General features: G+C 40.2%; 1 protein-coding gene and 1 non-coding gene across 6 annotated transcripts in view; one reads left to right on the forward strand and one right to left on the reverse strand.

Moving 5' to 3' along the window:
* Positions 1-16323, forward strand: part of Rnf121 (ring finger protein 121) — a 68710-nt gene that overhangs the window by 21311 nt on the left and 31076 nt on the right. For all 5 annotated transcript variants that reach the window (XM_040757561.1, XM_040757568.1, XM_040757554.1 and 2 more), the window contains exons 2-3: positions 8343-8380; positions 10742-10883. In XM_040757561.1, coding sequence (XP_040613495.1) covers positions 8343-8380; positions 10742-10883 — 180 coding nt within the window. The remainder of the gene's footprint in view (positions 1-8342; positions 8381-10741; positions 10884-16323) is intronic.
* On the reverse strand, positions 1944-2050 carry LOC121135720. The gene has a single exon (XR_005872826.1). It is a non-coding gene; the product is annotated as a U6 spliceosomal RNA (small nuclear RNA).

A 16323-nucleotide genomic window follows, 5' to 3' on the forward strand; every position in this document is an offset into this window, starting at 1 on the left:
TCTGAGGAGCAGAGAGGTTGGTTAGCAATAAAACATTGTATGTATTTTTTTTATTGTGTGTTTTAGGTGTTGGTTATAGGCCTATCAGTTATTGCCCTTGCCCTAGAGCCTGTCTAAGTATCCACCTGAGCTTCAAACAAAGTACCTTCAGACTGAGTTAGTGCTTGGCCCCAGATGAACAGACTCCTTTAATGAGGTACCAAATAAAGATGTCTTTCCAGATGGTACAGGTTAATTATAGCTACAGTTACAGCTTTCCTTGTTTTTGCACTTGAACCAGAACAGTGATTTGAATGTAATTTAAGTAACCTTTTGGATCTGGACACAACTATTAAAGCGAGATCCTATGTTATTCTTAACACTTATACTGCTTTGTGAAGTGCTAATGATCTTTTAAGCCCCAAATCTAGTCTTAGCCTTAGGGCTTGCCCTTCTGATCTCTTCTCCCTGGGGCTCTGCAAGCATTGCTTACATGCTTCACCAACTTTGAGTAGTTCATACATATATCTATTCTTCTAGATGGAGTCAGAGGTCTTGTACTATTTTCAGGTGGCAGAAGTAAGACATAGATAATAACATATATTGTTCACTCTCAGAAACACTTCCATGTCTGATCCAGTATTCTGTGTTCATAGTTTGCCCTTCAATGGATTTTCTTTCTTGAGTTTGCACCTGTTTTATTTTCTCACATAAAGGTTTTTTTTAAAATTTAAATTAGAAAACAAGCTTGCTTCACATGTCAATCCCAGCTCCCTCTCCCTCTCCTCCTACCTCCTACCCCGCCCCTGCAACCCCCAATCCCTCACCCAATCCTAAATCCACTCTCCAGAGAGGGTGAGGCCCTTTCATGGGGATCTCCAAAGTCTGTCATATCGTGCTGGGGCAGGGGCTAGGCCCTCCCCCATGTGTCCAGGCTGAGAGAGCATCCCTCCATGTGGTATGGGCTCCCAAAGTCAATTTGGATGCCAGGGATAAATACTGATCTATTGCCTGAGGCCCCAAAGAATGATGAGACCTCTTCACTGACCACGTTCAGGGGGTCTGGATCAGTCCCATACTGGCCTCTCAGCTGTCAGTCTGGGGTCCATGAGCTCCCCTTTGTTCAGGTCAGCTGTTTCTGTGGGTTTCACCAGCCAGGCCTTGACTCCTTTGCTCATCACTCCTCTCTCTCTGCAACTGGTTTCCAGGAGTTTAGTTCAGTGGTTAGCTGTGGGTGTCTGCCTCTGCTTCCATCAGCCACTGGATGGAGGCTCTAGGATGGCATACAAGGTAGTCATCAGTCACATTATCTGGGAAGGGCATTTAAGGTAGCTTCTCCACTATTGGTTAGATTGCCAGTTGGTGTCATCCTTGTAGATCCCTGGAAATCTCACTAGTGCCATATCTCTCCTCAAACCTATAGTGGCTCCCTCTATTATGGTATCACTCACCCTGCTCTCCTCTATTTTTCCCCCAATTCAACTTTATTGCTCCCCCATGTCTTCCTCTCCCCTTTTCTTAGACTCCTCTCTTTCTCCAAGCTCCCTCTCACCTCCCCTTATGCTCCCATTCCCCTCAGGAGATTCTTCCCTGTTTCCCAGACTCTCTGGCGGTGGGATTGTAGGCTGGCACTCCCTGTTTCATGTCTAAAATCCATATATGAGTGAGTACATACCGTGTTTGTCTTTTTGTGACTGGGTTACCTCTCTTAGGATGGTTTCTTCTAGTTTCATCCATTTGCCTGCAGATTTCAGGATTCCATTGTTTTTTCCGCTGAGTAGTACTCCATTATGTAAATGTACCACAAAAATACGGAACGCGCCGGGTGGTGGTGGCGCTCGCCTTTAATCCCAGCACTCGGGAGGCAGAGGCAGGCGGATCTCTGTGAGTTCGAGGCTGGGCTGGAACGATAGCCTCCAAAACAATACAGAGAAACCCTGTCTCGTAAAAACCAAAAAAAAAAAAAAAATACGGAACGCTTCGTGAATCTGCATGTCATCCTTGCGCAGGGGCCATGCTAATCTTCTCTGTATCGTTCCAGTTTTAGTATGTGTGCTGCCAAAGAGAGCATTCACATGAAGTTTTTAAACATGATTTTTCTAGATGCTTTCTGGTATCAAATGCATATTCTCTCCCCTGATACTTTATAGGCACTTCCAAGTGTTTGTATACTCCCTTGTTTCAGCGTGTTCAGTTAGTGAGCTAGTTTGTTAGCATACTTAGATCATAGGAGAGGATTTTCCTCAATTACTTAGTTATTGACTCCTCAGTTCTTTGCTGTCCTCCTTAGATGATACAAAAGCAGTGTTGAGTATGTATTGATTCTGAGGCATCTTCCTGGTATATGGGAGAGGTGCAAGGTACACTAGGCCAGGCCAGAACTCGGGTGATGCATTCAAATGCTAAGTCCCAAACTTAAGGAAGCACAAAGTTATACAAATGCAGGATCAGTACCTAGACTATATTCCTTAAATTTTGAGCCCTAGATTCCTTGCTTTCACTGGCCTGGCTTGACCTTAAGCAGTTAGATAATTTGTAAATCATGTCTGAGATAGCATGATACTGTAAATGAATATTCTAGCAGAGTGTTTTTCAAATTTCACATTTATAAAAATCACTTTGAGGTCTTGTTAAGACTCAGATTCTGAGCCGGGCGTTAGTGGTGCACACCTTTAATCCCAGCACTTGGGAGGCAGAGGCAGTCATATCTCTGTGAGTTCGAGGACAGTGTGGTCTACAGAGTAGGTTTCAGGACAGGCTTCAGAGCTACACAGAGAAACCCTGTCTTGGGAAAAAAAAGTCAGATTCTGGGGCTGGAGAGATGGCTCACTGTTAAGAAGCTGATAACCAAAGGTCTGCATGTTGCTCTCCAAGAGGCAACTAGAACCCAAAGAGAGAGCGTCTCCTTCCTCCCAGCTCTTTTACTGCCCCGCCACTTTCTATGTACCTGTAACCACACCCAAACAGGCATGGTCAGCACTATGGGTATGTAAGATCTCTGTCTACAATTCCCCTTTTAGTCTAAAGAAAAGATTTAGACTTAAAACAAAACTAAATGTCTCAAACATATATAAAGCATATATACATAGAAGCTGATAAACAAATTATAATCAACTTATATCCTATCCTAAGCATATCTATCCCATCTAAACCCTAAACTTATCTGAAAGAGATGCCCAAGTCTGAACACCTCCTTCCAATCCCAACCCTAAATAATTGAAAGCTAACTCTAACAGGTGTAAATTATCCTGTAATATCAACAGTAGGGAAATGGGGTATAGTATTCTCAGAATTACTTCCTGCCGAAATGGGATCCTGTAGGAAGAAAATGTTAGTGTAGTGAAAGTCTCAAGTGGACTAGCTACAGCATTTGTACCTAGCCTCTGTTTGGCGGGAGATGCTCAATTGAAGTTCTTGACTGAAGGTCTAATCTTGATTGAAGTTATTGTCTGAGACTCTGGCCAGAGTGTAGAAGGTGCACCATATCAGTCAATTAGTCTGGAGTTGTGCAGAGCAGTGTAGTTCCAAACCGGTTTCAGGGTGGTACTTGTCAGTTCAGTTGCATCCAGTCCGGTCAGGATGAAGTGGGGCCCCATTTTCTTTCCGAAGTGTTTGACGATTGCTGTTAGGAAATTCTTTGTTCTCTGTGGAAAACTCAAATGTTAATGTCAACAAGGAAATTTCAACTTTTATATGTATGCATACTGGGAAAGGCAACAATAAGGAAGATAGTAAATATGAGGGAAATTAGACTTTCAGAGAAAGAACCAAGTATAAACAGATGTCCCTAAATTTTGTTTTCTTCAAGTATAAACAGATGTACCTAAATTTTGTTTTCTTCTGTCTTACATCAATTGGCTCCTTGATATAATACAGAAACTCTGAATTTTATTTTAGCAATATGCTTGGATTTAGAGGTGGAGAGCCAAATCCAGCTCCAAAGCTAGCTTTGGTTTAAGTGAATGGGGACCAAAAGAGTATTGGGAAGTAAAGAGAAATAGATTTTATAAGGACATCAGTTAAGAAAATAGACATTGATACTAAATATCAGATTCTTTTCTGTTTGATGATTCTTTGGGTAACCATCCTCTCTTCTTTAGGTATCTATGTGTTCAGTGTCTTCTTGCCTTTTGGTGATGGGTTTTCCTGTTAGGACAAAAACAAAACTCTTCCCTCTCCTTTTGTGAGGTCTCCTTACATCTCATAGAATATGACTTTGCGGATGAGCTGTCATCTTTTCTCCTCCCAAGGTTTCTTCTGTTTGGATCGAATCTTGATCAATTTGGATGGAATCTAAAGTTTTTCTTCTCCTGCGGAAACAAAGGTGAAACCCCTTCCCCAACGTATCGCATACCCTGGTTTCCAAACTGAGGTTATTATATCCTTAATATGCACTGGCTGATTTAGTTCAGTGTCTTTCTGCAGCCGTTTGTCTACAATGCTGATAATCACCTTATTATTCACCCTAACTGCTAGTTTGGGTCTGTGATCCTGTATAGAAGTTTGCCAAAATATATGTTTTTTGTTTCCTCCAGTTAACGATTGGTTTATCCTCAGTAGCTAATTTATCATCCAGAATGCTATTATTCTTTACAATAGGCAGTGGATCTTCTAATTGTCCTGGGAGAGATTGTCCTATACAGTCACTGGGAATGAGCGAAACACTTTTGAAATAGGGGCCTTTGAGAGGGCCCCCCAAGGAATTTCCTGATTTTAAAGGGTTACCTTGTCTGTCTGTGGTTGACCTATATTCTTTGATCCAGTGTTGTCCTTTGCCACATTTCCTAAATAATCCAGAAGACTGAGGCCTTCTGTTTGAATCATTCCTAGGAGGAACATTATTTCTAGGTATGCTTTGCCTACAATTTCTTCGTAGATGTCCAATTCTACCACAGTTAAACATCTGGTATTTCAATGTCTTTTTAAACCTCTGGAGATTGCTTCTCTTCCCCAAGTTTCTATATCCACACGTTTAAGGCATTTGGCATCTTGGTGCTTCTTCAAACCTTTAGAAATTGCCTCTCCTACACAAACTTCTATATCTTGATCTTTATACTCAATATTAGCTGTATACAAGAGCCATTCGTCCAATGGTGCTGATCTGAATTTCAATGGCCAAAGTACCTGTTTGCAATGTGGATTTGCATTCTCATAAGTTAGAGATTCTATAAGTATTTTCCTAGAATCTGAGTCAGTCACCTGTTATTCTACTGTTCTTGAAAGTCTTTCCAAAAATTCAGTGAACTTTTCTCTTGGACCCTGTACCACCGTGTTATAAGATTCTATTTTCTCTCCTGATTCATGAGTCTTATTCAAAGCATTCAGAGCTGCTGTATGGCATAAAGACAAGATGTGTTCATTATACACAGCCTGAGCTTGTGGGTCAGCATAAGTACCCTCACCAAGAATTTATCTTGGGGAGCGTCATAACCTTTCTTTAAACCTTGAAGCTCAAGGGCTTTTGTTTCTTCCCTCCATAAAGCTCTCCGTTGTATTTGAGATGAATTTTCTAGCATAACTGAGATCAATTGACTCTAATCCTTAGGGGTCACTCTTGCTTGCCCAAGAGTTGCGAAATCTCTGATATAAGGAGAGTAAATACCATAAGAAACAATGGCTTGTTTGATTCCCTTCAGGTCTTTTCATCTGTATTGGTTCCCATTGGTAAGCAGCGAAACCATTTGGATGCTTCTTCATTGCTGGTTTGTCAGACATAGATACTGGGAAGACCATAGGAGATGGCATAACAACCTTAGGAAGATCTTCCCGGTGTCTGAGAGGTGTAGGTAAACCCTTGTCATTACCTGCTGCTAATACTTCTGATTCTGATGTATCAGATTGTAGGTCATCTAAGAAAAATTAGAAACAAGCTTTTTTTTTACATGTCAATCCCAGTTCTCTCTCCTTCCCCTCCTCCCCTACCCCCCACTAATCCCTATCCCATCCCCTTTCTTTCTGCTTGACAGGTTTTTTTGTTTTTTTTAAAATTTTATTTAGCTGGGACATGTTGCAGCTAGAAAGCTCGGCTTACACAGTGTTGAGCACTCCTAGTACATACACAGACAATACCTGCTAATGTGTAAAACTTGACTTAATAGTAGAGAGAAGTCCTGTGTTTTATCTCAAATGTTTTATTTAAAATGCTCCTCTGGGAGCTGGAGAGATGGCTCAGAGGTTAAGAGCACTGACTGTTCTTCCAGAGGTCCTGAGTTCAATTCCCAGCAACCACATGGTGGTTCACAACCATCTGTAATGAAATCTAGTGCCCTCTTCTGGAGTGTAGGCAGAACACCGTATACTTAATTATAAATAAATAAAATCTTTAAAAAGAAATGCTCCTCTCCTTCCCTCTCTCTCTCCTCCCTCCCTTGCTCCACCTTCCCTGCATATCTGTGTCACACTTGTATGGATATACATGCATGTATGTGCACATACATGTGGAGGCTAGAGGTTGTCTTTGGTGTCTTCCTTGTATATATTGGGCTGGGTCTCTCTCCTGTACCTAGAGCTTGAGTCTTCTGCTAGTCCAGCTGGTAGACTCCTGGAGAGATTCACTTGTGTAGGGACCACAGGCAAATCAGATGGCAGTTCATATGGATGCTGAGGAGTGGAACTCAATGAAAAGTGCTTTTTCTACTGAGCCATTCATTTCCCCAGACACTTAAAGTGCTTTTCTGAAGTCACTGGATTGGTGAGAAAGCAGGACTTGAGCAGCTTACTATTTTTAGCAATATTTAGTTAATTCTTTGAGAATTTTGTTTATTTTGGACCTGTTCATCCCCTTTCTCCGCTTCTCTACCTATCTAGCTTCAAGTTGCTTCTTTCTCTCTATTTAAGAAGTCCATTGAGTCCAGCTGGGTTGACCTGTGTGTGAGATACATCCCGAATGTGGTCAGTATATCAGTGTCATACCATTGAAGGAAACTGAGTCCCTCTCCCAGCAGCAACCAGTTGCCAATAGTTCCTCAGCTAGACGTGGGGATTGTGCCTACCTCCTCCATGTGGGGAATAAAGGGATTTAAAAAAAAATTATTCATTTGAGTGGTTCTAAGCCATTTTCTCTTTTACTGTCAGGGAACCTTTTCAGCCCAATTTGGCACAAACATGTGTTGACTGACCCAAGCTCTAGAATTTCAGTGTGGTTCTGTATGGCTCTAAATAAGTAGGGAGTGCACTCTTTTTTTTTTTTTTTTAAAGATTTTATTTATTATATATACAGTCTTCTGCCTGCATGCCAGCAGAGGGCACTAGATCTCATTCAAGGTGGTTGTCAGCCACCATATGGTTGCTGGGAATTGAACTCATGACCTCTGGAAGAACAAGTAAGTGCTCTTAACCGCTGAGCCATCTTTTCAGCCCAGGAAGTGCACTCTGAGTGCCAAGGATGTAGTAATATTCTGGAACAGAGGTTTCTGACAGGGGCAACTTTTGTCACCCAGAATAAGTTTGACAATTTTTAGATACTCTTCTGGATGCTACTAATTATATACAGTATACACTCCTTGCCCCAACAAATTAAAAACCATCCCCAAATACCAGTAGTGCCAAGTTTGAGAGACTCTAAGTAGAACCAGAACTTTGAGTTTAGAAGGCCATGCACTTCTAAGGGCAGTAGCTGAGCAGGAGCCAAATAATCACTTTGCCCTGGTCTAATGTTCTACCTCTTCCTATGTGGCCATTCGTTTGATGGTATGTATATCTCATATAGCTTCATATCTTACTAATTCTGACTCATATTTATCCTAGACATACTTAATTGTTCATATGCTATAAACCTTTCCCCCTTCCTATCCATGTAATTTCCTTTACCTAGAACATTTCTCTTACTTCTGGATAATATTTCACAGTTATTCCAAGAAATATTCCCTGATTTATAACAACCCAGACTAGGTCAAATCCCACTTGTTCATTCTTCCATGGCTTATTCTTACTATATAATGGGTATGTTCATTGTCCTATGAGCATCTTGGGAGTAACTCATCCTTGCAACATTCATTGTCATACTAGCAGCTAAAGAAGGAAGAAATCAGTGTGAAGTAGTGGCAGGAAAGGTTTCATAAAAATTGTAATGTGTGGCCGGGTGTTGGTGGCGCACGCCTTTAATCCCAGCACTTGGGAGGCAGAGGCAGGTGGATCTCTGTGAGTTCGAGGCCAGCCTGATCTACAGAGCGAGTTCCAGGACAGCCTCCAAAACAATACAGAGAAACCCTGTCTCAAAAAACCAAAAAAAAAAAAAAAAATTGTAATGTGTGAAGCCTTCTCCTTTAATTCCTTGACAATATCGATGAGTGTATGAGCTCCTTATTTTGGGTGGGGCCAGTTCTATGTCAATGACATATTTTTCTGGTGCTTTCTTTCTATAGGTTGATATGTCAGACCTCTCCCCAGAGGAGCAATGGAGGTAAGTGTGCCAGTTTGGGTCCCTCAGGCTAACCTAGCTAATTGTGTAAGTACTCTTTTTCTTCTCTGTCTGTGGGATGCAGTGTCTTATGACCAGTTGGACTGGTCTTTTGGAAACCTTTCCAATTATCTGGGTCACTTCTGAACAGCTCACTTGATCGTAGAGTAAGTAGATACTTACACTAATAAGCATCCTCTTGTGGTGAAGCCAGTTTTGCCATTTACTAGCTATATGATATGGGATAAGTTATTTAACTTCTCACTGCCTCTTTATCACCACCTCTTGTTTTCCCCCTCTACTGAGGATTGAATCTAGGCCTTGTACATGTTAAACAAGCAGTCTGCCACTGAGCTGTGATCCCAGCCATCTTTTTACTTTTTATTTTGAAACAGTCTAGTCCAGGTGTCCAAACTAACCTTGAACTTACTGTGTAGCCTAGACCGGCCTAAAACTCACCATTTTTCTATACCAGCCTCTGAGGTGGCTGGAATATAGGCTAGTAACACCAGGCCTTACAATTCACTCCATATGTTTGTTTGTTTGTTTGTTTGTTTGTTTGGTTTTTCGAGACAGGGTTTCTCTGTGTAACTTTGGAGCCTGTCCTGGGACTCACCCTGTAGACTAGGCTGGCTTTGAATACACAGAGATCCACCTGCCTCTGCTTTTCGAGTGCTGAGATTAAAGTTGTACACTACCACCAGCAATTCTGAAGAATTTTTTTTAATTGAATCATATTTAAGAGAAAGAAACCGGGGCTGGAGAGATGGTTCAGAGGTTAAGAGCACTGACTGCTCTTCCAGAGGTCTTGAGTTCAATTCCCAGCAACCACATGGTGGCTGACAACCATCTACAATTCAATCTGGTGTATATGTAATAAATAAATAAATCTTAAAAAAAAAGAAAAAGAAACCAGGATTAATGTTGTTTAACATTATTTTATATGAACAGTGATTAAAAGATTATGACTAGGCTGGGCATAGTGGTGTACACCTTTAATTCTAGGACTCTGGAGGTAGAGGCAGTTAGGTCTCTGTGAGATCAAGACTAGCCTGGCCTTCATAGTGAGCCCCTGTCTCAAAAAATAAATAAATAAATAGTGGTTAAGAGCACTGACTGTTCTTCCAGAGGTCCTGAGTTCAGTTCCCGGCAACCACATGGTGGCTCACAACCACCTTGAATGAGATTTGGTACCCTCTGCTGGCCTGCAGGCAGAAGGCTGTATACACAATAAAAATAAAAATAAATAAATAATAACAATTTTAAAAAGTCAAAGAAGGAAATAAAGGTGATAAAAACAGGAAAGATTTTTTTGTTCACTATAATGCAATTTTAAGTATTTTAGGGTTCGGCATTGGGAATGAGGTGCAGCTGTATCCTTTGTTTTCACAGAGTTTAGGATTAGGCACAATGGATTAGAGCTGTAAGTAGGTATATTTTGCTTCATGGTAAAGTATGTATGTATGTCTTTAGACAAGGTCTCACAAGTGTATTTTAGACAGGCTAGCCTCAAACTCATGAACATGCATGTGCCTCTGCCTCCAGAGTGTAGGGTTAAAGATGTGTGTTCAACTATCCAAATGCCAGCTTTAGATGAGTGTTCCAGATTCATTGTCTAGTTGTCAGAGAGCCCTTGAAGAGGATGTTTACTTGATACTGATGATGAAGACATGGTTGGATTAGTACAGACTTGAAGCAGTTCAGAATTTTTAGCCTTTAGTTAGTCTGGCAAAACGGTATGATGAATAAAGCAATACTCTAGAATCAGCACATGTACAATGTTACACCCTTTAGTGGTGTGATAAATACTAAGAGTCTAAGGCTTTATGAGTATATGTAAACTCTACTTTCTCCGTCTAGTGACAGGTTGAAATAGGATTGGAATGGGCAGTGGCATAAGCTTCTGTTGGCATTTCCTTCCTGATTCAAGGAAGGTTTCTTATGTTTCTACCACAAGGGGCATCTTTAACCCTAGTAGCTGTGCCTTGTAACTAGAATGTGGAGAGCCTTTATTCCTGTCCATGTCCATTCTCTCAGACATGGGTCTTAGCTCTTAGTTCTCATGGTACCCTTCATTTGAAAAATCTAGGGTTGCTGGGCATGGTAATGTATGCCTTTAATTCCAGCATGTAGGAGACAGAGGCAGACAGATATCTGAGTTTGAGCTCGATCTACATAGTGAGTTATAGGACCTTTGTAGAGATACCCTGCCTCAAAAAAAAAAAAAAAAAAAGGAAATAAGTAAATAAATGGAGAACCCAGGGCCATGTTCTGACTTATGAGCTACAAGAACACCCTAGGGAATACCGTCATCTACTACCACACCATCCCTTCCTTGACTCACCCTGTCTGTTTGGCTTTCAGGGTCGAGCATGCACGTATGCATGCCAAACATCGTGGTCACGAAGCCATGCATGCCGAAATGGTCCTCATCCTCATTGCTACCTTGGTGGTGGCCCAGCTGCTCCTGGTACAGTGGAAACAGAGGCACCCCCGTTCTTACAACGTAAGCCACTTCTCACTTTTTAAAAAAGTTCTTGGAGTCAGGATCTTGTATATCCCAGGAAGGCCTTGAACTCATTAAGTAGATGAGAATGATTTTGAACTTATGATCTTCGTGTCTTTACTTCCCAAATACTAGATTTATAGTTGTGTACCACTACACCTGGCACCTCTCACTTTTAATCATCAAGAGACCCTTTGTTAGTGGCCTAGGGTCCAGCTTGACCAAGGGCCATGTAGACAGATAAAAACAGTAGCAATGAATTTTCCATATGGAATAATGAGTAGTTTGTGGGATATATGTGTGTGTGTCTAAAGAACAAATGATTTGATACATGAAAACAAGGATAAAACATGAGACTATTTTTTTATTTGTTGGTCTCACTGTTTGCTCTGACTGTCCTAGAACTCACTTTGTGGACCAGGCTGGCCTCTAACTTAGATCTGCCGACTTCTGTCTCCCAAGTGCTGGGGTTAAAGACCAGTACCACCACTCCTAGCCCAACATGAGACTACCTTATTATCAGAAAAGTAGATTCTTCCTTTTAAACATTGTGAGACAGTTCATGAAGGAAATACCAGAAATCATTCATTTGGAAGGGAGAAGATTACCTGACTGGGAAAGCCAACACTAGTCTTAGGAGAAGGGGCTACATTTCTTTAGTTTGTATAACAGAAACCAAAATCAAGCAAACAAAGAGACAATGGAAGAAATCAAGAAAAAATATATATTACAGAAAACAAAAAGCTAGGTATCTTCTTGTTGATATTGACACTTAATTCTAGAGAGGTTAAATTCTTCTAGTAAAAGGTAGAGATTGGCAGATTGGAGTAAAAAAAAATACCATAATTCATCAGCACGCTAGGTGTATAAGTCTCACCTTAGATATCAGGACACACACATGTACAAAAATGAAAGTAAAAGGATGAGAAGAAATATTCCACTAAAATGATAGCCAAAAGAAGGGTGGAGGGCAGCCAGGACTATAGAATGAGACACTGTCTCCTAAAAACAAAGAAAGAGGGTCCTCTCACAGTGGACCAGAATTTGATTTCAAACATCCTCAATGAATGATTTACAACTGCCTTCAACTCCAGCTCCACAGGATCTAACACCTTCTCTTTGACTTCTACAGGCACCCAAACATGTGCACAATTCCTTCCTCCAACCCCACCTATACATGTAATTCAAAATGAATTTTGTTTTATTTTATTTTTTTAAGACAGGTTTCTTGTGTTACCCTGTCTTGGAACTCACTCTGTAGATCATATTAGCCTCAGACTCAGAGATCTACTTGCTTCTACTTTCTGAATGCTGGGATTAATGGTGTGTGCCACAACTACTTTTAAAATGAAAGAAATGAAAACCAAAATACTTTTAAAATGAAAGAAATGAAGTTGGAGGACTGGAGTGGTTACTCAAAGGTTAAGAGCACTGGCTGCTCTTCCAGAGATCCTGAGTTCAATTCCCAGCAACCACATGGTGTCTCACGACCATCTGTAATGAGATCTGGTGCCCTCTTCTGGTGCACAGGCATGCATGCAGGCAGAACACTATATATAAAATACATAAGTCTTTTTAAATAAAGGAAGGAATGTGGGATGGCTATACTAATGTCAAATAACAGGGTTAAATAAAGATTAGAAGTGATAACATTTATGGGATTGTAGTATATATTAGTATATATATAGCAAGATACAACTATACATGTACATGCCTAAGGGACCCAAAATTTGGGAAAGAAAATTTGACGGGACTGAAGGGAGAAAGAGACAGTTATATAATAGTTGGAGAAATCAGTATTCCCTTTTCAATGATGGACAGAAAAGTGACACAGAAGATCACACAGCATGTAAAGAACTTGAAGGACATAAACTAATCAGACTGGTCCAGGTTGGCTATGAACTTGAGACATTCCTGGCTCAGTCTTCCCATTGCAGTGATTGCAAGCAGGCACAACCATACTTACTGATAAGTTCTCAATATTTTAACTGCCTTACATGTATAAACTCAGTTAAAACTCAGTATAATTTGGTGAGTAGTGCTTTCTTCAGTCAGAGACTGAAATAGAAAATCTGAATAATTTGCTCAAGTGATAAAACCATTAGATAATTTTACTTTATGACTTTCAGTCATAATCATTACATGCTTTTTTTTTTCTGAAGTTTATGATTAGACTTGTAATATTGCCAAAGATGGCTAGGGGTCTGTAGCTAACTACTGTGTTATCTCATGTAATTAATTAATTAATTAATTTTGGGTTTTTTGGACACAGAATTTCTCCATGTAGCCCTTGCTGTCCTGGAACTCACTCTGTGGGCCAGGCTGAGGGATCTCCCTGCTTCTGCCTCCTGGGTGCTGTGATAAAAGGTATTTGCCACCACCAACCAGCTGTGCTTTCTCACTTAATCTGTGCATCAGGTCAGGAGTATTAGATAAAAGCATAGAAAGTTGAGACCTGCTGAGGATATAGCTAGGCAGAGGCAGGATTAAACCCATGTTATTTGTTTCCTATTTTATATTTTCAGCTCTGTTCTATGGACTTCTGAAAATGATTTTCTGCTAAGGGAACTAAGGAATAATCTGGAGCATAGTGGAAAAGAAGCTGACCTTTGTCCTTGAGCTTGCTCAAGTTCAAGAACATATTGGCCTATAGCTACCTTAGGTGTTGGCATGTATGACTATTAGAGATATGTACCTTCAGGTCACAGTGCATGAGATACTCACATGATACCAAGAGTTTCAAAAGTCATTACTTATCAGCTTAGCTATCTGGGTGGAGCTTCATATGTAGACCCTCCTCAAGCTTCACTCTTGTCATCTGAGATGAGACACTTGTAGTTATTGTGTATCCTCAACAAAACAGAGATTACCACAAGGTTTCATTGAGCACAGAAAAATGGAAAAACCATTAGAACAAGTGTAGAGTGACAGCCTTTTGATATTTCTGTTTTTATTTGATTTTTATTTTATTTTATGCTTACAGGTATTTTGCCTACATGTGTGTCTTTGTGCCATATACATTTAGTGGCATTGAAGGCCAGGAGAGGGTGTTAAGTCCCCTGGGATTGGTGTTACAGATGGTTGTAAGCTGCCACAAAGGTGCTGGGATTTGAACTTGGGTTCTCTTAAAGAACAGGAAATTCTCATAGCCACAAAGTCATTGAGTTCAGTTCTCAGCACCCTCCTCTGGCCTCCCAGGGCAGTATACATATACACAGATGTATTAAAAAAGAAATCTTAAAAAAAATAGCCTGCAATGGTGAAGCACACCTTTAATCTCAGAACCTGGGAGGTAGAGGCAGGTGGTCTACAGAGTGAGTTCCAGGACAGCTAGGGCTGTTACACAGAGCAATCTTGTCTCAATAAGAGCAAAAATAAAAACCTGCTCTACACAAATTTAATTCTGATCAGTATGAACAATACTTTCATAGATCTACTGCATGTAAAACCTTTTCATCAAAGCATTAGCAGTGAATAAAATAGCCTGATCACATTTAAACACAACTGGTCATCCAAGCCATTTACACTTAATGCTGGTGAGAGCCAAGAACCCTCAATAAATACAGAGCACATCCTCAGCCTTCAACTTCATCTTTGAAAAGGCTGTATATAATTATTTTTAGAATACTGGTCTATATGCTACATGCCAATCTGTATTTGCATTCTGCAGTTAGATGTTTTATCTTTCTTTGTTAAACAAAATTTATACATATTTATAATTTCATCCAGTAAAAATTCCTTCACAGTGGAGAGAAAAAATAAAACCTTTCATTTCCCCCCCACAGGTTTAGATAAAATTAGCTTATGCTTTAGTGCTGTATATATATTTACATCCTATCAATCTTTAAATTCTTCGTAAAAGAGTGGTACTACTAATCATGTGTGCCTTAAAAGTTAGCTCATGGATTTAATACAGTTAATGGCAGGCATTGATTCCAAATGCAAAGTTCATAAATAACAAAATTGGTATCTAGAGATTTTTTTTTAAACAATGGACAGTGTTTATTAATGACATCAGAGGTTGTTCTCTGATGTACATATGTACACACATGTACTCACATACACATAAAAAAAGCAAGAGTGATAAAACTCAAGAATTAGGATATTGATGACCCTGTATGAGAGGGAGATATGAGAATAAGATAGAAAAGAACACATAATTAAAAATAAGTAATTTACATATACTAGTAGGTTCATTGGTTGAATACTGACTGAAAAGGGTAATAGAGATACCTGGAAAGTACAAGCAAAAGCATGTATATTAAATATATTGTAGTGTTTTGGGGATAAAGAGTCGGCATGAAAGAGAATTGAAATGACTCCCTGAGAATGCTGGGGTTATTTGGGAAGCAGAAGCATGTAGTGTTTGAAGAAGCCATGAGAGCTTTAAAAAAAGAAGTGTTAATGGCATTTCAGAAAGTGATGGAGTTGGTAGATAAGGCTTACATTTCTCTCTAACTGAATACAATTTTGTTCTTCACTAGTGTAGGTTTGCAGCCCAGCCCATGTGACCACCAAGCGGAAAAACACTAGTCGTGTTAGTCCTGTTGTCCTAAATGAGAGTTTTCAACAAGGGCTATTGTCAGTTTAGGCCAGTTTATTCTTTGTGTGGTGTGGAGGACTATGCTGTGCATCACAGAATGTCAGATGAAGTATAGGGCTCTAGAGTAACAGAAGTCAGGGCTCTAGAGTAACAGAAGTTATAGAATAGATGAATCTCTGGTTTGTTTTTGTTTTTTGTTTTTGTTTTTGGTGTTTTCGAGACATGGTTTTTCTGTGGCTTTGAATCTGTCCTGTAACTAACTCTTGTAGACCAGACTGGTCTCAAACTCACAGAGATCCACCTGTCTCTGCCTCCCAAAATCTCTCTCTATATATAAACGGAATTTATTAGAATGCTTTACAGGTTTTAGTCCAGCTAATCCAACAATGGCTGCCTAGGAACAGAAGGTTCAAGAATCCAGTAGTAGTTCAGTCCATGAGATTGGGTGTTTCAGCTGGTCTTTAGTCCACACCAGAATCCTGAAGAAGTAGGCTCTAATGCCAGTAAGGGAATGGACTTGCTAATGACAGTGAGAGCAAGCAGGTTAAGAGAGACGTTTCCTTCTTCCATGTTCCAGCAGAAGATGTGGGTTTTAGTTCATTACAAATATAGTCAAGTTGACAACCAAGAAATAGCCATCACATCAGGTATCCCGAGCCTCTAGTAGCACCTTTTAGTAGATACCAAATTTGTCTCCAGGTTTTGCAGTGTTCTCCCTGGGAAGCACAGGAATCCCTGATGAGGAGCTCTGTTCTCTACTCTGGAGTAGTAGGGATGCTGCCCACCAACCTGTGTAGCCTAGGAATCACTTGCTGTCTTTAGTTTAGGAACTCAAGTCTAGTTTTTCACATTCAAATTAACTTACTTGGAACAAACTGTTTCCTGTTTCTAAATTTC

This window comes from Mesocricetus auratus, unplaced genomic scaffold, assembly GCF_017639785.1.
Source record: "Mesocricetus auratus isolate SY011 unplaced genomic scaffold, BCM_Maur_2.0 Super-Scaffold_4256, whole genome shotgun sequence".
Taxonomy (NCBI): domain Eukaryota; kingdom Metazoa; phylum Chordata; class Mammalia; order Rodentia; family Cricetidae; genus Mesocricetus; species Mesocricetus auratus.